The sequence below is a fragment of the Dendropsophus ebraccatus genome, chromosome 1 (genome assembly GCF_027789765.1).
Source record: "Dendropsophus ebraccatus isolate aDenEbr1 chromosome 1, aDenEbr1.pat, whole genome shotgun sequence".
Lineage (NCBI taxonomy): Eukaryota > Metazoa > Chordata > Amphibia > Anura > Hylidae > Dendropsophus > Dendropsophus ebraccatus.
The window spans coordinates 78,253,928-78,276,685 of NC_091454.1; the positions used below are offsets into that span (position 1 = coordinate 78,253,928).

The 22,758-nt window shown below is 42.4% G+C and overlaps 1 protein-coding gene across 1 annotated transcript in view; it reads left to right on the top strand.

The window, feature by feature from the left end:
* LOC138783023 (dynein axonemal heavy chain 3-like) overlaps positions 1 to 22,758 on the top strand; it is an 877,176-nt gene that overhangs the window by 417,889 nt on the left and 436,529 nt on the right. Inside the window, exons 32-33 of the mRNA XM_069957145.1 lie at positions 9,747 to 9,890; positions 11,697 to 11,861. Coding sequence (XP_069813246.1) covers positions 9,747 to 9,890; positions 11,697 to 11,861 — 309 coding nt within the window. The remainder of the gene's footprint in view (positions 1 to 9,746; positions 9,891 to 11,696; positions 11,862 to 22,758) is intronic.

The following is a 22,758-nucleotide window of genomic DNA, read 5'->3' on the forward strand; positions in this document are numbered from 1 at the left end:
CTTGAACAAAGGGCTGCCAACTATGATGCCATGTGCTGTAATATGCCTTCATTGAGGAATTGTCATTAGAAGATTAATCCCTTTAATGCTCCAGTCTATTCAGTTCGGAAGGTTACTATCTCATCAATTAATACGGCCATTTTATTAGACATAGTTATTAGCTTAGTTTAACCACATTATGGAAAATGGTAACTGTATTTACCTATAATCCTGTTTCCTAACACGTCAAAGTTTATCAGAATTTTAAAAGTGTCACTTGTTCAGGTACATGAAGGTTGAAAGAACTGAAAATGTATTTGTATCATGTCTTCACGGTCAGCTCTCAGCTTCACTTTGATTAATGAATCTAATTTTATCCTCACAATGTTTTGATAGTTTAATACATATTCATCCCCCAAACAATTAAAGCGTGTCACAAATGTCTATATTCATTTAGTTACTTTTATGATTGGTGATTACCAAGATCTATTTTTCCCCCCTTGTGAACATTCAAAAAAGTCCCAGATTTTCTAGCAAGATTACTTCCCGCCTGAGGTTTTCTCACTGTGCTCATCCCCCCCATTCATACATATTAGTATTGTTTCAACATAACATTTTATCTTGCCACTTTGTGCCCAGACACTTTGCAGTGGAATGTAATAAGATGGATATAGGGCTATTGTGTGATAGAAAACCATTACCCTTTAGGGTGAATACATGACCCGCAGCACAAAGATTTGACATCCCATCCGCTTTGTGCCTTGTGATTCCATTATTCATAGCTTCCTTCATTCTGCCTCTTGTCACTATGTAACTGATGCAGTGCTTAGTACTGCAAATACTTAAAACTCATCGGTTTCCTAGCTTTTTATTTTCTATTATTAATTTTCTTTTATCAAATTGCAAACATAAGTGATAATGTATTTCTTTCAACTTCCATTTGATACAAATTTCTTTTATATAAGGCCATGTTAACACAACGTTTTTTCAGCTATGTTTAAAATGACGTTCGTCATTTTGAGTCTTAAATAACAGACGTCATTTAGCTCCCTGGCCTCCCCTCAGTACAATGATGGTTATTTGTACATTATTTTAGTTTGGGGTTACTAATTGGCCTTTGGGTGTGTCTGAATTGAAAAGTACATTGAATTTAATAGAAAAACTGAGAAAGAACGGTGACAAAGGAAAACCTGTGAATGAACAACTAATAAAAAATGTCAGCTGTTTGCAAAAGACGTCCAAAAATAATGATCATGATCATTATTTTAACGTCAGCGGAAAAAACGTTCGTTGTTCAATACATTGTGTGAATTGGACGTCTATCTTTTCATTGACTTCAGTGTATTACCATTGCCTTGTTTTAAATAGCAAAATCGGCCACCTTTTCTGTATTTTTGAGGTTGTGTGAACATAGCCTAAAAAGCAAATCCATAGGTGGACCCAAGGCTAAAAAAAAATGACTAATTTAAGGATTAAATTGGGGGACCGGAGCGTCATGACGTAGGACGCATCTGCTCTCCTCCCCCCTCCTCCTCCCACCCCCTCGATGGATCTCTCTGCACGCCGCGGGTCCCGGTTACCCGGGACGCTGAAGTGAAGTGGTCCGATGGCTGTGAGCCGAAAGCTGGGATATGGAGAGCTTGCCTGGTAACTATGCACCTGCGGGGACCCTGGCTGCAGGAACTGGGCTGGTGGCTTCCCTCTGGGCGGGGTGCGAGGAGTTTGGCGGCTGTTGGCGGCTGACAGGACATTCCGTCCAGGACCTTCGGTCAGGTGATAAGGAGCTCCTCCTCTTCCTTCTTCGTCCTCCGTGCTGCGGTGTGCTGGCGGGGTCTCGGCTGGACGCAAGGACCACGCTCTGGAGGTAACGGGGAAAATCCCCTTGCCGTACTTGGATTGGACTGGGGCTGGAGAGCTTGCCACCCCCCTTGTGTATGACTGAGGAGATGCGGGTGCGGGGGTCGGGTGCGCGGCCGGGGGTCCGGGGGGGGGGGGTTGTCGGGGTTGTCCTCGGGGTGGCGGTGGGCCGGCTGTCCCGCTCGCCGCTGCTCCCTGGCTCCCTCTCCTTCCCCCTTGCCCCCCCCTCCCGCCCGCCCGTGGCCTACTGGATGGATCTTGCAGCGCCGTCTATGGCGCCCCGTGCCATATTATTTGGCTAGGCATGGACTTACTCAGGGGGCTTCTTGTGCTGGCCACTGGGATACTCATAGGAGTGGTGGCAGAACTTTGGGTGACCGCTATTGGCACTGGAGGCCCTTTGTGACGCGAGGATGGACCTCTTTTTCTTTTTAGGGTGAAAGGCGAAAAGGATATACCGGAAATTAATGTGTTTTGCTATCTTCTGATGCAGGAGGACAAGGAGGCTGTGTTCAGGAGTACGCAGAGAGCTTTACTTTGACTGACTCCAGAGGTGTAGTGAGTACCCTGTAAGGGATGGCACACTTTATTGTATTGGCCCAATGCTCTCGGACTCCTAGTGGGGCCCCAACCCCTCATTCTTTTTTCTTCCCAACAGGGGAGACGCTGTTCAAATGCCGTGTAAAGCTGTTAAAAAGACTCCAGCAGTAGCCTCCCCAAAAGAGAAAGCGGCAAATTTGGAGAAATATCTTAAATCCCCTTCAGCAGGGGCCAATCAGCAGGGGAACCGGCTCTCTGTGGGGGGCTCCAGATCTGCAGCATTACAGGCGGAGGGGGAGGAGCCAGCACTGGGGCCTACGAATTTGGAATCTACAGTTACCTTGGATAGTATTATGCAGGAGATTAAATCCTGTAATAAGTTGGTCTCGGACTTGGCTCAGACGGTTGGGGCTCTGTCATCAGATATAAGTTTTGTGAGAGGTGATCTGGACAAGATAAGGGACAAAATAGACACGTATGATAGAGCCATCCCCACAATAGAGAAAGAGGTTGGAGAATTGAAGCGTGTAACTAAGGATCACGCACGACAGCTATCTGCAGCACAAGCGAAAATCACGGACCTGGAGGACCGCTCCAGGAGGTCGAATGTTAGGATTCTTGGTCTGCCAGAGAACGTTGAGGGGGGTGACACAGTAAAATTCTGTCAAAATTGGCTGCTGGAGATTTTTGGGCAGGAGGCGTTCTCCAGCATGTTTGGATTGGAACGTGCTCATAGAGTTCCGATGAAACCAGTGTCTCCGGGCAGCCCCCCACGAACTTTGCTTATCAAAACCATCTGCTCAGGGGACAGAGACACTATTCTTAAACTAGCGAGACAGAAATCCCCCGTGATGTATAATGGGGGCAAGATCTCCTTTTTTCCTGATTTCTCCAGGGCCACACAACTTATGGGGGGGGATGGGGGGGGGGATGGGAGGGGGGATGGGAGGGGGGATGGGAGGGGGGATGGGTGGAGAGAGCCGGGGGGGTCTTTTTTTTTTTTTTTTTCCCCTTCTCTGTATAAATGGGAGAAGAACTTAAGGTTTTATTTTGGAATGTGAGGGGAACGGGGGAACGGAATAAAAGATGCGCCATGTTTGATCTTATAAACAGGCACCTGCCTGCAGTGATCTGCTTGGCGGAAACTCACTGCTCGGCAGCGACTGTAGGTAGACTGTCGCGGCGCTGGGCCATCTGGACATACCACTCTGTATTTTCTTCATATTCATCAGGAGTCACCATTTTCGTTCATAACAGAATAACATTTTCTTTGCTGGCCAAAAAAATAGATGATAGAGGAAGATATATCTTTTTACATTGCAATATCTTTGGTACCGAGATGGTATTGGCATCTGTTTATATCCCTCCCCCGTTCTCACCACAGGTGTTATACGATTTGTTTAGGTTTTTAGTGGAGAGGGGTGACCCTCCGTTTATGTTGTGTGGTGACCTAAATTCGGTGGTAGATAACAACTTGGATAGAAGGGGGGGTTCGCAATCTGCATCCCCCCACACTACGCCTTTGGCTAGATTTATTCGGGAGACGGGGTGGAAGGATATCTGGCGCTCTCTTTACGGGGAGCGGCAGGTCTTCTCATGTTTCAGTGCAACTCATATGACTGCCTCACGAATGGATTTGGTCTTCTGCAATGACCACTTTTTAAAATGGGTTCATAATGTCTCATATGAAGCAAGAACTGTGTCGGACCACTCCCCATTGGTGGTAAGAATTAGAGGCCCTTGGTACGGGGGTAGAGGTCAACAGGTGTTTAGATTTAACCCATACTGGCTGTCTATCATTAAGGATAAAGAGAAGATTAGGGAAGAGTTGAGGGCTTTTTGGGACAGTAATAAAGGCTCAACTGACCTCTTGATAGTGTGGGATACAATGAAGGCGTATCTGAGGGGGATCCTCTATCGAGAAGTATGCCGTAAAAAGAGAGAATTTAGGGCTCAGGAAGAGGAGCTTAAAGAAAAGGTCTGTAAGGCAGAAGAGAAATTTGTAGAGATGCCCTCTAGGGACAATGGGGAAGCTCTGAGCAGAGCGCAGGCACAGTACTCATCTTTTTTGGTCACTAAAGCCCAACACGCAATCTTCTTTAAGGGACGTAGATACTTTACTGAGGCAGGCAGACCGGGCAAATTTCTGGCAAAAATAATTGAGAGCTACGAACCAAGAACTTCTATTACAGCTTTATATGATAAAAATGATAAACTGATTAACTCCAGGGAGGGGATCGATCGAGTTGTCCATGACTTCTACTCGGAGCTTTATAGCTCAGAAATGGAAGGAAATGACCTAGAGATGGGGGACTGGCTGGGCCAATTGGAGATAACAAGATTGGAGGACAATAAAAGGCAGGTTTTGAATTCCCCAGTTACACTGGGCGATCTTAGTAATGCGTTGGGGAATTGTAAGGGCCAATCGGTCCCAGGTACGGACGGGATACCGTTTGCTGTGTATAGGGAATTTTCTGATATCCTGTTGCCCTGGTTGCTTGAGACCTTCAATGAATCCTGTTCGAGGGGCGTCCTCCCTCCCTCTATGAGGGAAGCAAGCATTATCCTAATAGGGAAAAAACAAAAGGATCCGCTTTATATAGAATCGTACAGACCTATCTCACTTATCAATTGCGATTGTAAAATAATCGCCAAGGTATTGGCAATTAGACTGGGCAAGGTTACCCCGGAGCTGATCGGGGCTGAGCAGACAGGCTTTGTTCCAGGCAGGGTTATTTTTGAAAACATCTCGAGGGCTTTTGCTAATGTGCAGCTGGGGTCGGGGGCCCCCCATTCCATCCTGTCCTTGGATGCCATGAAGGCGTTTGACAGGGTGGAATGGGGGTTCCTGTGGAAGGTATTGGAGGCATTCGGCCTTGGCAATCAGTTTATTGCATGGGTTAGACTTTTGTATGCTTTTCCCATAGCTAAGGTTGTCGATAGCGGCAGGGCCACAAATTGGTTTAGTTTGGGGAGGGGGACAAGACAGGGGTGCCCTCTGTCCCCCTTGTTGTTTATTTTCTTTATAGAGCCCTTGGCTATAAAAATGAAAATGTCCAACGAAGTGAGAGGATTTGGTCTGCAAGGCGGGAATGAGAAACTCCTGTTATATGCGGACGATATCCTTCTTTTCTTGGAGGGAGGGGAGGACGCGGTTCGGAAAGTAATAGATATTGTGTCAGAATATGGTAAGGTCTCTGGACTAAAGGTTAACTGGACAAAGTCCTCCTTGCTGCCAATTGGTGAGGAGTTCCATATGTCCAGTCCAGCTGTGAAGGTGGTGGACATGGATGACTCGATCGATTACCTTGGTATAAAGCTATCAGCTAAAGTAGATAGGTATATAACGCTTAACATGCAACCGTTATATTTGAAGACCAAAAAGAAAATTGAATTTTGGGGACGGCTTCCATTATCAATGGCCGACCGTATGGGAATAATCAAGATGGTTATTTTCCCTCAATTTTTATTTATCTTATTTTCTGCGCCAGTATGGATCCCGGATGCCTGGTTCAATAAGATTGAAATTATGCTGAACTCTTTTATCTGGGGGAAAACAAGACCTAGGATAAGATATCACAACTGGACTCAGAGAGGTAGGGAAGGGGGTATGGCTTTGCCCGACCTCCGATTGTATTTCCTTGCTATGGGGGCCCAGATATTCAGGAAATGGGAAGTCTCGCCAATTACTCAGTTTATATTGGGGAACTCTAGATATGCTTATGAGGATTTTTTTGTAGGTTTAGAGGGGGGGTTTGGAGGAGTTAGAATTATCTCACAGGTGGATTTATATGTTAAGATATGGAATGCACTTAAAAAACTATGTAGGGTCACTGGGAGTTTTCAGTTTTCTCCTCTATGGGGGAATAGTCACTTAAAGGAATTTGACTCGCTTCAGGACCCTTTTGGAAGGGAGCTGAGAGAGATCAAATATATATCACAAATAATAGTACAAGGGACTCTAATATCTTTTGAGGAGTTTAAACTTAAATTTACACGGTCTAATATACACTGGTTTAAGTATATACAGTTAGGTCACGCATTTAGGAATACTTCCAATAAAGGGGTATGGGAAATTCAGAGACATGAATTTTTTGAGTATCTGAGGTCCCCCATGTCCGGGAAAAAATGTCTCACTGAGATATATAGGCGATTGTTGAAAACTAGAGGTAGGGGTCATCTGAGTAGGGCCAGGGAGAAGTGGGAATTAAGAATTGGGATTCTAACGGATGACGTTTGGGGGAATATAGTAGAGGGAATACAGTATGTGTCTGTTAACCCCTCCCATAGGTTAATACAGTTTGAAATCCTCTACGGTCTATATTTATCCCCTAAGGATTTATTTAGGAGAGGGCACAGAGGCAATTCTTGCTGTCCCAAATGCTCTGTGGAGGAAGCGGATCTCTGGCACCTTCTATGGGATTGCCCTAAGATGCGGGACTTCTGGGCTGAAACAAAGAATTATATAGAGGGTGTGGTTGGCCCTCTTGTGGGAGCAGAGGTCCCTAAATTTCTGTTGGGTGGATACAGTAATGATGGGGCGACGGGATCGCTGCTGAATAAATTAAGTTCCCTGGTAAAAGTTGTAATTTCAAGGAGGTGGTTTGGGGATAACCCCCCTTCTTTGGAAGAATGGAAATTATTGGTGGGCAGGGTGAGGCAATATGAGTTGTACTGGGCAAAAGGGTGTTCCCGGAAGGCTACACAAAGGTATAATAAGCTTTGGGCTCCCTGGACTGATGGTGGGGGTGCCTAATTTAGCTATACAGGGTTTTTTTTTTTTTTTCTCCCCTCGTTCTTGCTTTTCTCTCTCTCTTCATCTTTTGGGGGTGGTGGGTGGGGGTGGGGGGGGGGGGGTGGTGGGGGGGGATTTACTATGAGTTGTATTTTTGTATGTTGATGGATAGGCGGGGCCCAGATGTGTCCGGCTTCACCTGAGTATGTAATGTTTTTATGAAGAAAATAAAAAGAAAGATTAAAAAAAAAAAAAAAAAAAAAGGATTAAATTAATCCTTATTCATCAGCATTAGTTTCTGACCCCCAAAGCACTAATGATATTGCAACACATCCATGATAAGGCTATGTTCACACTTCGTGAAAGTACGACCGTACGGCCGTACTTTGCACGTATATACAAATTGCCTCTCCTTCTATGGGATCCCGGCCGGAGCGTATACACATTGTATACGTTCCGGCCGGGATCCCTTGCGGCGCCGCAAAGAACTGACAGGTCAGTTTTCTGCGGCCGCAATTCACTGAATTGTGGCCGTAAAAAACCCTGTCAGTTCACACAATGTACTGAGCAGCTCCAGCCGCCTGCTTCATTGTTTGCTATGAGGAGTTCTGATGCCGGAAATATCACGGAACATGGCCTAAGACTAGAAAGTTTATTGTTTGTGTGTATGTTGAACATATATTCACTTTTCTTACATTAGTAGCAGAGCAGAACATCCTTTTTCACTAGTAGATTTAAGAAGTTTTACGCATACAACCACCTGTAACTTATTTTAGAAGGTGACAGTTTTTGTACAATTGGAGGCTTTCAGTGTTTGTTGGCAGATAGAGTTAAGCACTATCTAAAAATGCATCGGAAAGCACTCTTTCCTTAAACTGTACATAAAATTTTGTTATTGAAATGTAAGATTATAAAAGATAAAATGTGTTCATGAACCCCTCCATTTGCTCACACTGCAGTATGCAATATTTGCACTGTATTTATAGAAAGCAAAGTCACTTTGAAAAGATATATTCTGATTTTCTAATGCAGTAATAATAAAACTTGGTTCCTAAGAGCTAATCTTGGAAACTGCTGCATTGAAATAGATTATATGTACACTTCTGCACAGCCTTTCCATAAGGACAGTTAAAGGGGAATTTAGGTTTTAGCAAATAAAGCTTATTCTTGTGTAATAACAATAATAATAATGGAAATCAATAAAAAAATATATATTTCAGGTATATTAACACAGATTATATCAGTGGAAAATAATGCCCTTACAGCTGATAATGCAATATTGGCCGGAGGAACATGTAATACAATGGCCGTTGTTTGACACTCAAACCAATGGCTGTGTACATAGACCTTAATTGCAAATCAATAATAAAGGTTACCATTGAATTGAGTTCAACATAGAATACTAAAAATAATGAGAAATTTAGATAGGGTTGACACAAAATTGAAATACTTTCATTTTGAAACCTAAAGCCCAACTAATGAATGATGGGAGAGATTTACCAATATCAATGCAATGTAAAATTGCAACATTTTCCAATAACAACTTTTTGTTTATTTATTTATTCATTTTTTTCAGTAGAGTATCAAAAACATTTCTCTCCATTTATTCTTGTTTGTTTTGATATTTCCCTTAGTATGGTCCAGATATTTACCACTTCTTAAAGGAGTTATCCTAAAAGAAAAAAACATTATCTATGTTGTTACATATGTATATAAAAGAAGCTATACTTACCTCTCCATACTGCACCAGTATCCTCCTATAGGTCTCTGATATCCCACTGAGATTATCCTGTCTCCACTTCTAAGACAGACTCATGTCTGGGGTGACAGCCTACTCAGCCAATCACTAGTGTAATGCCCCTATTCCACAGGTCGTTTAGAGGAGCAAAAAAGCGCTCTCAGCGCTCGTTTGCTCCTCGTTCCCCGCCCGCTGCCGCCGCTATTCAATGCGGCTGCAGCGAGCGGGTGAGTGCGGGAGGGGCGGCAGGGAGCTGCGGGGAGGCTGCCCGGGGGATCGCTGATCGTCCGGGTAGCCCATAGGATACAGCCGCGTCTGCTGCCGATGCTCCTATTCAACGGAGCGACGGCAGCAGATCGCTGCTATATCAGTCGCTTGTTTTTCAACATGTTGAAAAACAAGCGACTGCAACGATCAGCCGACATGAATGATGTCGGCTGATCATTGCACTCTATTCCACCGGACGATTATCGTCCGTAGCGGCCGATATCGGCCGAATACGAACGATAATCGTTCCGTGGAATAGGGCCTTTACTATCCCTTGGTCATGAGGGACATACACACCTGTCCATGGACTGAATAGACAAGCTGCAGATTCAATTGTTCTATATCTCATCACTTACTGTGCTAGTTCTATTGTTTGTTGTCCTATGAGCTTTATCTGGAGATAACTGTACAGATCCTTTATATACTTTATAATAATGTGCTATAATGTTGCTGTGTGTGATAATTTAGTATAATTAATTCAGTATCTTTTCTCTCCTCATCATATATTTACTGTATGCCCCCATTGATTTTGTGGTATTTAGATCTGCTTGTATCAAGAACATTGCATATTACCAGTCAATCATATCATTATGGGGCCAATCACTAACAACTCTTCTCATTTCTATTCAGCTTTCTTCCCAGCATCACTATGATTATGGCATGAGGGCAGTTAAATCCGTATTAACAGCCGCTGGAAACCTAAAGGTTAAATTACCAAATGAGAAAGAAGATGTGCTGATGCTTCGATCAATACGTGACGTTAATCTGCCCAAGGTATTGTCCACTTCCAGCTACAGTTTGTGCGCTTTATAATGTGTTACTTGGAAATAGGAAAATGCATGACAGCAAACATGAGCTGTTGCTAGTTCTGGTCTTTTCCAGTGTCATTTCAGATCGATTGACAATTACAAGGCAGGCGAGAAGATAAACTACATGCTATAGCTTAATTGCAATGTTTATGACCCTTTGCTTCTTTTAAAATGTCACCATGAAATGGAGTAAGATTTTCATCTGCATATATTTCACCATGCAGAAATTATCCTTCTTGTTGGAATATACATGACTATTTGTGTAATGTGCTCCTCATATGCTGCCCACCAAAATCTCAATTTTAATTGATCTTCAGGATAATATTAAGAAAACCAAATAACTATGTGTGTGCCAACTGAGCCAAAACACGCAATGTTTAATATATGGTATATACTAAGGCACCTTCCATACTACTGTTTTCTGTAAACTGTACATTGGGAGTTTTTGTTTTTCTCAACATGGAAGTGCATCTATGACAGATACCACTAAAATGGCATTTATCACGGCTATACAGCAGAGATATCTGTCAGAAATTCCCTTGATGTGTACCCCTCCCAGACACACACAAGAGTGTGAAATGATCTTAGCTGTATATTGTAGAATTAAACAGTCATGTCTGAGTCATATCCGAGGACTGTCTATAAAATCATAAGGGTATGTGTTTATGGGATTGTCTGTTTATAACTGACATTGTAAACTCCTAAAAGAAATTTTATGATGTTTTGCTTCCTTTTTTATTTGCAAAATTAAGAATCTTTTTCTAAACTGACTTTAAAAGTGTTCTACCATCTTGAGCAAACACTTCATATAGTTGATATTTCTGCTGCTTTTAAAATAGATCATACACAATCCTGCTAATGTATTATCTGTTCTTGCTCTCATCCTCCATTCTTTCAGTATTAGAGATAAGAGCAATGAGGAGGATGTACAGAACAGATCAGAGAGTGGGGATGGGGCATAAAATAGATATGAATGAAAGAACACATGTATTTATATATGAAGAATATGAAGAAAAGAAATAAAAAAGGTGAAAGAGAAGAGACCATGATAGACTATTGGGGGGGGGGGGGATCAAACATTCCCAAGCATTAGCTTAGCTTGTTATCATTGACAATGTGACATCATCTATAAACAGGCAAGAATATTGTACACCACACAAAGGCTATGTTCACACAACGCCCAAAAAAGGTAAAAGGCGTCTGCTTTTTGTGTTTAAAGAGGCGTGCATTATTGCTTCATTTTAATTGGCTTGACTAAAATGCATTTAAGTCTATGGAATAAGGGATGTCCTTTTCACACATTGTATTGAATGACAGACGTCTTTTGCGGCAAAAACAGACATATTTTTAAATAGAAAAGGCAGCCGCCTCTTCTCTTTTTTTGACATTGTGTGAACAGAGCCCTAGAGAGTCCTTGTAAACAGGGATACAGCCTATACAACCTAGCGTACTTGAGATTCACTCATCTATAATTAAGTTATATTGCAACTTTTGTATTGGATTACATTTTGACAGGTTCTCTTAAATAAATAGAAAAAAACACATTTTCATCTACAACAATTAATGGAAATGTCACAATTGACAGAGTAAAAGTACAGTTTGGTAGATAAATACTACATTTAAAATTACTACATTTAAAACATTTAAAATTGTTAATACTAAAAGATGATACAGCTGATATTACATGTTGCTGCAAATGGCATGGATTTTTTTTCTACAAATGCAGTGCTGCTAACATTTTTCTTCTTTCTCTCTCGTTTTTAATTTGCAGTTTTTGTCCCATGACATCCCGCTTTTTGATAGCATCATTTCTGACCTTTTCCCAGGGGTTGTTTTGCCCGCTCCTGACCATGGCAGTCTAGAGGAGTCCATCAGGGAAATCACCAGGAAAATGAATCTGCAACCAGTCCCTTGCTTCATCAAGAAGATAATACAAGTCAGCAAGTGTTCCTCTTATTCATACATGATAGCATTTTCAGTTGAATATATTATATCAGACTTCTTATTAAGTGAATTTAGTACATCACAAACTTTTATTACATTATGTAGCCGTAGACTATCTACATCTTTTCTCAAAGTCTACTCTTATTTTGAGGATTTAACTTTTTTATCAGAACTAGGCTGAGTGCATAAAAATATATGTATAAGGTATAAAAACATTTTTTTATATAATCTGTTCTGTTAAAGTCTATGGAAAAGCGTCCCTCTGAGCACACATTGTATGAAATGAATGCCTGTATTCCAGTGTATTACAATTTGCAGTTATACAATGTGCTGCAAAAGAAAAAAAATACAGCACTCCAAATTGGGGGTTGTTATTTCATTCACCATACAATAAAACTCACGTTACTTGTATAATTACAGCAATACCCAGTGAATATAATTTTTGATTTGTTTTATGTTCCTTGTAGTTCCCTATTTGTGTTCCGATACTCGCACCCGAGTGGCACTTGGGGGGCTATGTATCAGGGTGGTTTGGTGAACTCCCCACTGGGAGGCACCCCTTTGCAACAGGCTTTCTTTCTCTGGAGGGATATCTGGCTGTTCCCGTGTTTTGAGACTCTTGAAAGAGGCTCCACGGACCCTTTTCTGCATGATTTGTTTTTATGGCTATGTTCACCTGACATTTAAAAAAAAGGCCATTGTCTTGAGTATCAAACACCGTCCGTGGTTTAGCATGCTTTAGCGGCAGTCAGTTCAAAGATGGGTGCTGGAACACTCTCCTAGTTCAGTTGAACTGAATGCCCTTTGGGTTTGTCTTTAATTGAAAAGTCCATTAAATTTAATACTAATGACAGTGAAAGGATGGTAAAAAAAGGAAAAAACATGTGTGTGAACAACTAAAAAATGTCATCTGTTGATGTACGCGGATAATTGTCATAATTATTATTTTGACGTCCGCACAAACGTTCGTTCTTTATTGTACTGTTGCAGTGAATACTGTTAAATATACTAGACAGCCCTCATTTAATTGACTTTAATGCATTCCATTGAGGCCAATTAAAACGTGGCACTAAGGAAGGACATTTTTAAAAGTAAAAAAAAAAAAAACACAGACACCTTTTCTCTCTTTTTTTTAATTATTTCTTTTTACTTAGTGGGAAGATATCCTATTACGTTTAAGAAATGTAAACCTTTTTTAACTGCTTCAGGACTGGATAAGTTTTCAATTTTCAATTTTTGTTTTTTCCTCCTCACATTCTAAGGCTAGGTTCACACTATGTAAAAACAACGGCTGGAAGATGATATATCTTAATCACCCAGCAAGAAATGGGTGAGGGGGACTATCTTTTAGGCTACTCCGGAACATGGCTGCCATCTTAAAAGCTGCAATATTGGATCAAGGGCAAGTTTGTCCAATGGAAAGGTGGTCATTTCTCTTTTCTTTTCTGAAATAAAAGGGTGTCTGCATTTTGACTCACCCTGTACATTATAATCTGTGTCACGTTGACAGAGGCTACTGCTAGGGTGAACTTTTTAGCAGAAGGCATACCTAACAGAGAGCCCTGAGGTCCATTCTATGTCCCCAGGGACTGACTGTGGAGCATTTCCCCATTGTCTGAACAGGTCACTGGGAAACCCCTTTGACTATGTTGCGATCACAGAACATAGCACTCAGGGGGTAAAATGGGCAGGATAGAAGGTTCCGGCATTCCTGTTTGCCTCCTTGTGTTTATTATGTGACATCCTAATCTTGCAAGAGCAGCACCTGAGCCTCAAACCCTCCTCTATTGCAGTGACACTGCAGACTGAGGACCCACACCGCCTCCTGTCAAAATACAAGGGGTGTTCATCAAGGGGATAGATTGCTTACATTGCTAAGTAGGTATGTAAGCAGTGAGACTACCCATACTTTTTTGTTGTCTCTTAATGTATCTCTGAAGTTCCATAGAGGAGTGGCCAGGGCAATGAAGTGCTATGGCTATGCCTCTATGACACTTCAGAGTGGCAATAAAAAGCATTTTTTGGGTGACTGCAGCCTTGGGAATCTATAATAAAGGTATGGATAGTCTCACCGAATACATAGCTATGTAACCATGTCAGCAGTTTGGGGATATTTTTTCTAGGGTTTCTTTAAACCCACAGGGTTAATACCAGGATGGACATGGTGCTATTGGCTTGTTTTCTAATTCCCATAGTATCACCCAAGATGTATACTGTAACTTGTAGCCAACCTTCAACTGTTAAAAGTATTAGGTTAATATGAAACTTCTTCAAAATAGGGAAAACATTTCCAAACAATACAATGTTTATTAAGTTGTCCTTTACAATTTCATCCTTCATAATTCAGAGATAAGTGTCTTTAAAAAAAAAATATTCACCCAGATGCCACCATATAAATTGTTTAAATCAAAAATCAAAATTTCAGTCATGAGAAGTTTCTTTGATTATTCCACCACAGTTCCCCAGACATAACTATGGTGTTTGGGTGACTTAAGGCTTCCCATGGTAAATCTTAAATTGCAACTTGCAGATTGCAGTAAATTAGCCTAATTCATTTAAAACTAAACCTGAAAAAAATTGATTTACCTATCTAAGTTTATAATATTACATTTCTATAATAAGTTTACCTTTTATCATTACCCCCTGTGACCTGCTGGAATATGTATTTCAGGCATGTAGGCAATTTCTTAAATCTCATTTCTGAGCAGAAGGTGAAATGACTCGACTGTTCAGGAAGGAAATGACAAACACTGCAACATTAGTTTAGAAGGAATTGGGGTACAACACAATATCCAGCCATTTCTCATTTCCTAAATAAAATTTCTTATTTTCAGGAAGTTAAAGGGAATAGGTCATCGGAAAATGACTTATTGTTTAAATCAAGTTTAGACAAAATGTCAGCCCCCATAATAATGTACAAAAAAAAAAACAACAAAAAAAAAACGATAAAAAAATGAAACAGAGTAGGAGTTTTAAATATTTTATACCCTATTATGCATTCTGGAAGAAAAGATTGATAAATGGCATGATTGAAACCTGCTTCACAATAATGAATAATTGACAAATACAGGACCATATTTATTATTGTTTTGGAGCATTATATAGAATGGACCACCATAAGCTAACCATTAACCCCTTCATAGGTTATGTTCACACAATGTTTTTTGAGCTCCGTTTAAAATGATGTCCGTCATTTTGAGTCTAAAATCATCATTTAGTAACCTGGCCTTCCCTTAGTGCAATGACGGCTGTTGGTACATTATTCTAGTGTGGGGTATTGATTGGACTTGGGTGTGGCTTATCCATTGAATTTAATAGTAAAAATGGAGAAAGAACGGTGACAAAAGAAAAACTGTGTGTGAACAACTAATAAAAAACAACCGCTGATTGCAAAAGACGTCCGAAAAAAATTATCTTATTCATTATTTTGACTTCCGCGGTAAAAACGTCCATTCAATGCATTGTGTGCATTGGACGTCCGTCTTCCTATTGACTTCAATGCATTGCCATTGCAGTCAGTTAAATTGTGGCAAAAACGGATGTTTTTTTAAATTTCAAAATGAAGCAGTGCCATAACACTTTTATTTTTCCATCTACAAGGCTGGTTGGGGTGTCATTTTTTGGCGTCATGATCTCTAATTTTTATTGCTATTATATTGGTGTAAAAGAAAAATTTTGATCGCTTTTTGGAAAAAAAATTTCTTACTATAATTTAAAATAAATCAGCAATCCTGTTTTTTTTTTTTTAAAGCCATTTACTGTGCTGGAACAATAATGTTATATTTAATAATCGGACGATTCTGCACACTACAATATATAATATGTTTATTTATGGGAGAGGAGGTAATGTAAACTTTTATTGGGGGTTTAATTTATAAGGTTCAAAAAGAGAGTTTTCAGAGAGAGAGAGCAGTGTAAGTGGGAATAGATCAAAGATTCAAAAAGTTAAGAGATAAAGGGGAGATTAGAGTCAGGTCAACAGCTGGCTATACAGGAAGGGTACAGAGATGTTTTTTTATTTTCAATAATAAAGTATTGACAGAGTTTTTGAAAGTCGAAAGGAAGATGCTGAAAGAAAGGGAGAGGTTGAAAATTTTAGCAAAGTAAGTAGTGACTGCAGTACAGAGAGACAGATGAGGCGGGGGGAAATGCAGATGAGAGCAAGAGAGGACCCTAAAGACTTCAATCTCTGTCACTGGTTCACTGGCTGGGAGGGATGAAGAGGAAGTATGAGAATTACGGGGAGATAATCTCTTGACAGATCTTATCTTATTTTGACTTTGAAATAAGAGGCTAGTTCTTTAGCACAGAGGTCAGTGATCTGAACTTTGAGCGAGTTGTAACTTCTTAGCTCAAACTTCGATTGTAGAAAGTCTACTGCTCTTTTAGATTTCCTTTACAGCATACTTAGAGCACTGTCGAAGGGTGCCAGGGTTGCTGCCATCTGTGCCGGACTGTTTGGTGTGTGGGGGTGCCAATTTGTCCAGGGGGGGTTTTAAGAGTGCTATGGTAGTTTTTGTAGTTTTTGGGGCAGCAAGATTAGGACAGGAGAGAACAAAGACATGGGAGATAGAGGTGACTGTACAGTGTCTAAGAGTTGTTGGGTAAGTGTGTAAGATCAAGGCATCAAAAAAAGGACGAGAATTGGAGTTTCTAAAGTTTGAAACTGTGCAAGTCTAAAGAAGACCTGGTCCCGGATATTCCCAACATTGCGTGTGGAGATTCAGAAAGCTGAGAGAGGCCAATTGAGGAGGTCAGAGACAGAAACTGAGAAGCCAATAGGGAGAGTGAGTCTTCGATGGGAATGTTAAAGGGGTGCTTCAGCATGGGGGCATTTTTTGGGGGGACCGGGAAGGAGGTGGCTGAAATAAAAGACGTCCACTTACCTCCCCGGTTCCAGCGGCGGGCCCCGCATCACGGCGGTCCCGTTTCCGGTTCTCGGCCACTTGCGGGTGTCTGACGCCGCCCGAGACGCTACGTCTCAGGGCCGCTCAGCCACTCATTGAAGGAGGAGGGATCCGAGCGGACTTCAAACAGATCCCGCCTCCTTCCTTCACTGACTGGCTGAGCGGCCCTGAGACGGAGCGTCTCGGGCGGCGGCAGACACCAGGAAGCGGCCGGGAACCAGGCACTGGAGCGCCGTGATGCGGGACCTGCTGCTGGAACCGGGAAGGTAAGTGGAAGTCTTTTCAGCCACCTCCTCCCCGGTCCCCCCAAAAAAGTGCCCCCATGCTTGAGCACCCCTTTAAAATCAACCGTGATGAGAGGAGTAATATTAGCAGAATATCAGTAAGGAAGCCTGCTAGCAAAGTGTTCAGAAAGTATTGAGTAGGCCAAGAGTGAAGATGTTGGCTGCGACTCTTAGGGAAAATAAGCCAGAGAGTTGTATGGTGTGAACCTCAACACAGTAGAATGAGAGAGAGGGTATAGGTGTAATGACCTGGAAAATACAGTCAGGGGAGAGAAATATGCCAACTTCTTCACTCTAACTGCATTTTGGAAAGAGAAAGTTGATAAGGGTTCAAGAAGGTAAAGAGTGAGCTTGAACAATATGCAAAAAAGGGGTCTGTGGAGCCTCACAGTTCTCAAAACACAGAAATATCCCTCCAGAAAAGAAAAACTGTTGCCAAGGGTTGCCTCTCAGTAAAGAGATCACCAAACCATATAGCCTCTTAAGTCCCACTCAGTTGTGAGTATTGGGCACAAATAGGGAAATGCCCGGGTGGCCTCTTTTGCATCAAAGTCTAATTCAGTTGTGAGTATCAAAGTATTTCAAAACACGGAAATATCCAGATATCTCTCCAGGGAAGGAAACCTGTTGCCAAGCAGTACCTCCCAGTGAGATCACCAAACCACCCTGGTAAAAAGTCCTACTCGGTTGCTAGTATTGGGACACAAATGGGGAAATACCAAGGCGGCCCCTTTTGTGTCAAAGTCTAACTCAGTTGCGAGTATTGTGCAGGGCCGGGACAAGGAGTTTTGGTGCCCTAGGCAGACAGGGCAAATGGCACCCCCCCCCCCCCCGGGACTTCTATCTGATGGCATCGCTGTATAAGATTTATAATGATGTATAATCAGATTTTCCTAATCACATGTATTTACAGTGCATGCATCAGACGTAGTTTCTTAGTAATTGTGTCTCTCTATGGCCCATGACATGATGCTCAGATGCTACTTCTGTATCATTCATAGTGCAGGATCAACGACTTGAGCATCAGAATTGCTTGATGTCTTCATTGCACATTTAGGCTATGTTCCCACACAGTCTTTTTGTTCATATATTCTTGAAATTTTGTGGATGGCCGCCATTTAACGGCAAAAAAATGTCTGTTGTAGCCTTTCTTTGTTTTTAAGCCACTCCTGGTTTTGGTTGCATAATACTAAGCAAGAATACTGTGTGGGAACATATCCTCACAAAGCATTTCAAACACAGCAGCAAGCACACCACTTCTTTACCAGGAGCCATTCCATATTGCCAATAATCCCAGCAACATTGCATGGCTATCAGTGAAGGAATGGCAGTGTTGTGTTGTTGTTTTTTTTTAAAGGGGGGAAAACACTGAAAGGACTTTTTTAATACTTTATTTAAAGAAATGTTTGTCTTTTTTTCTTAGGGATTAAGAGACCTAAATATATATATATATATATATATATATATATATATATATATATATATATAATATACATATATATTTATTTTTATTTTTTTTTAAGGATCACGCTGCGTTTATGCCGTGCATCATAGCTATCAAATCCCACTAAAAGGAGGTTAGGGTATAATTTGACATAGTGCAGCAGGAACCATTAAATTACCATCAGCTGGTGACTATGCTCACACTGCTTCCTGCTGGATCACTATTAATTATGGTGCGTTTACACACACAGATTTATCTGACAGATTTTGGAAGCCAAAGCCAGGGATGAATTTGAAAACAGGAGAAATCTCAGTCTTTCCTTTATGATTTGTTCCCTGTTTATAGTCTGTTCCTGGCTTTGGCTTCCAAAATCTGTCAGATAAATCTGCCTGTGTAAACGTACCATTACACAGGACACAATAATTCAGTATACCACACTAATGAGTCCAGGTAAATCAATTGAAGTGGCTGGGACAATCTCTAAGTGAGTGTGTTGCAGTCTATGGGGGATCTCCATGCTGACGGATAGCTGTGAGGTACTGCACTAGCTGCACTCACATGTGTGGTGTGTGTCAGGGACCCCCAGTACAGCTCCCTGTCCCTCCTCTGGCTGCTCCTGTCTCCTTATCTGTGACTTACATTGCAGCAAGTCAAGTTTAACCCTTTCACTACTTTACTTTAGATATTCCTCTAACAGTAGCTACAGAAGAGCAGTTAAACCTGACTGCTCCAACAAATCAAGATAAGGAGACAGCAAGAAAATGGAGCCCCTTCCTATGTGACAGGACTGCTGCCCCCACCTCAGAGTCCATCTGTCCTGTCACAGCCCTCACACATGTACAAGGAATAGTGCTGTATAAGAGAAGGAAGCAGAGAGATTACTCACACACACACTCACACAGGACGGGTCGGCCGGGGGAGGGGCGCCTCATCTCTGCTCTGGCTGCTGTGTATGTGCACAGAGCTGCTGAGCTCATTGGTGGATCAGACGGCAGGGGGCGCTTCTGTCATCCCACCGATCAGCAGCAACAGATGCCGTACTTCCAGCAGGAGGGAGGGGAGTTCATGGCCCCCCAGCTGAGTGTCAGAGCGGCCTCAATGACATCCGGTCCCTGCAGCCTGCCCCTGTCTGTCTCCGTGGGGAGGGGGGTGGGGGTTGCTGGCTGGGATAGGCTGTGGGGGGCGGGGGATGGTGCCAGGCTACAGGGACTGGAGGATAGGAGCTCACTCCTTACTGCGTCTCACTCCTTGCTGCGCCCCCTGTAATTAACCACCAGATGGCACCCTAGGCCATCGCCTACCCCTGCCTACCCTTTGTCCCGGCCCTGGTATTGTGACATGACAAGGGTTTACTAAAGCCAGGCATCAATCCCCAGACAGCTGTTTCAGGGTATTGCCCCTCATTAGTGTAGAGCAGGATTCTGGCTACCAGGGGCAATGAAAAGTAAACCAACAAAATACAGCAATCACTGAGCTCAAGGAGATTAGCGGAAAAAATCCAATGGAGTACTCATTCAAGAGTCTCCATTGATACATTGCCCCCTGTAAAATTTGAATATGCAAAAAAGGGGTCCGTGGATCCCCAGTTGCGAGTTTAAAAACACAGAAATATCCAGATATCCCTCCAGGGAAGGAAACCTGTTGCCAAGTGGTACCTTCCAGTGAGGAGATCACCAAACCACCCTGGTAAAAAGTCCCACTCGGTTGCCAGTATTGGGATACAAATAGGGAAATACCAAGGCGGCCCCTTTTGTGTCAAAGTCTAACTCAGTTGCGAGTATTGTGACATGACAAGGGATTACCAAAGCCAGGCATTTATCCACAGGCAGCTGTTTTTTTTTTAAGGTGAACAGTACATAGGCGATAGAAGGAGAGAGGGGCTGATGTGAACGGCCACTGGAGGAGTCCACTGGAGGAGCAGTAGGGGTTAATAGGAACAGTAGTATTGTGTATGTCTTCCTAGTTAATGATCATTAATAATCATCATATTTAAAGGGAAACTACCAGTAGGTTAGAAGCATCTAACCTGCTGATATGTCCCTCTAGTGCACAGGGTGCTAAGAATGAAGTTAATTTTCTTACCTTGATCCTCAGTACTGTTTTTTGTGACAACATTTTAGATTATTACAAATGTAAATGAGGTGGTTTGGTGCATTGGCTGTGGGGTTGCCACCTCAGTGGACTGAACCTCCATAACTGGCCCACCCTCCTAATAAATATTCATCCAGTGTTCTTCACTAAAGAGCACAAGAGTGGCTTCATTCCAAAGCACTGCTCCAATATTCATTAGAAGGGCAGGCTGACTGGGGCTGATTGAGGGTGGTAGTCCCGCCTCCAGTGCACCAAACCACCTCATTTACATATCTCATAAACTACAAAGTTCCCAAAAATGGTGCTGAGAATCAAGGTAAGAAAATTACCTTCATCCCCACTGCACTATAGTATGCTTTAAGGACAAAGATGTTCTTCACAAGATGATAGTTTTGCTTTAACATAGGATTTATACACTTAACCCCTTACCAATGGCGTAAATGTACGCCCCCCCCCCCAGCCCGTGGCTTAACGCAAATGGGTGTACATTTACATTTAACCTAGCAGGCCATCTCTGCTTGTCGGCACGGGGGGTGATTTAGACCCCCCCCATGCCGACGATCGCTGCTTTTGGCTGGTCAATTCAGGCATTAGAGGAAAGTATTCAAAATTAGACAGTAAAAATGAAACTAGAATCTTTCCAATAATATGTTCGTTTAGTTTGAAATTTATCAATTTCACAAAAAACATGAGAGAATCCGCACCCCAAAATTTGTAATGCAGGTTCTCCTGAGTATAACAGTACCCCATATGTGGACATTAACCACTGTATGGGCACACAGGAGAGCTCAGAATGGAAGAAGCGCCAATTAGCATTTTCAGTGCAGATTTTGCTGAAGAAGTTTCTGAGTGCCAGGTGCGTTTGTAGTGCCCCTGTAGTGTCCGAAGAAGAGAATCCCCCCAAAAGTCACCCCATTTTGGAAAGTAAACCCCTCAAAGAATTCATCTTGGGGTGTGGTGACCATTTTGACCCCACAGGTATTAGAGAAAAGTATTCAAAATTAGACAGTAAAAATGAAAAACTAGAATTTTTCCAATAATATGTTCGTTTAGTTAGAAATTTTTCAATTTCATGAGGAACAGGGGAGAATCTGCATGCCAAAATCTGTAACGCAGGTTCTCCTGAGTAGGACGGTACCCCATATGTGGGCATAAACCACTGTATGGGCACACAGCCGGGCTCAGAAGGGAAGGAGCGCCAATTAGCATTTTCAGTGCAGATTTTTCCGAACACGTTTCTGAGCACCAGGTGCGTTTGCAGTGCCCCTGTAGTGTCAGCAGAATAGAACCCCCCTAAAAGTCACCCCATTAAAGAAAGTACACACCTCAAAGAATTCATCTTGTGGTACGGGGAACGGTTTGACCCCACAGGTATTAGAGGAAAGTATTCAAAAGAAGACTCAAATTTTTCCAATAATATGTTCGTTTAGTTTAAAATTTCTCAATTTCACAAGGAATGGAAGAGAAAACGTACCCCAAAATCTGTAACGCAGCTTCTTCTGAGTAAAATGGTACCCCATATGTGGGCATAAACCACTGTATGGGCACACAGCAGGGCTCAAAAGGAAGGGAGTGCCAATTTGCTGGAGCAAAACTGCAGCTAGTAATAGTTATTAAAATAGCACAGTTACTAAAATACAATAAAAAAATGAGATTACAGGTAATGCGGGGTGGTTACGGACAGTCTGGGGTGGTTCTGGGTAATCTGGAGGTGGTTACGGGCAACCTGGGGTGATTATGGGCAACCTGCGGTGGTTATGGGCAACCTGCAGTGGTTACGGGCAAACTGCGGTGGTTACAGACAATCTGGGGTGGTTACGGACAACTTGGGGAGGTTACGGGTAACGTGGGGTGGTAACGGGCAACGTGGTGTGGTTACGGATAAACTGAAGTGCCTATAGGTAATCTGGGATGGGTATATGTAATTTGGGGTGGTTACAGCAATCTGGCGTGGTTACGGCCAATCTGGAGAGGGTCACTGGCAATTTGGGTAGGTTACGGGCAACGTGCGGTGGTTAGAGGCAACGTGCGGTGGTCAGAGGCAACGTGTGGTGGTCAGAGGCAGCGTGCGGTGGTTAAAGGCAATGTGAGGTGGTCAAAGGCAATGTGCGGTAGTTACGGGCAATCTGGGGGTTACGGACAATCTGGAGGGGGTCACTGGCA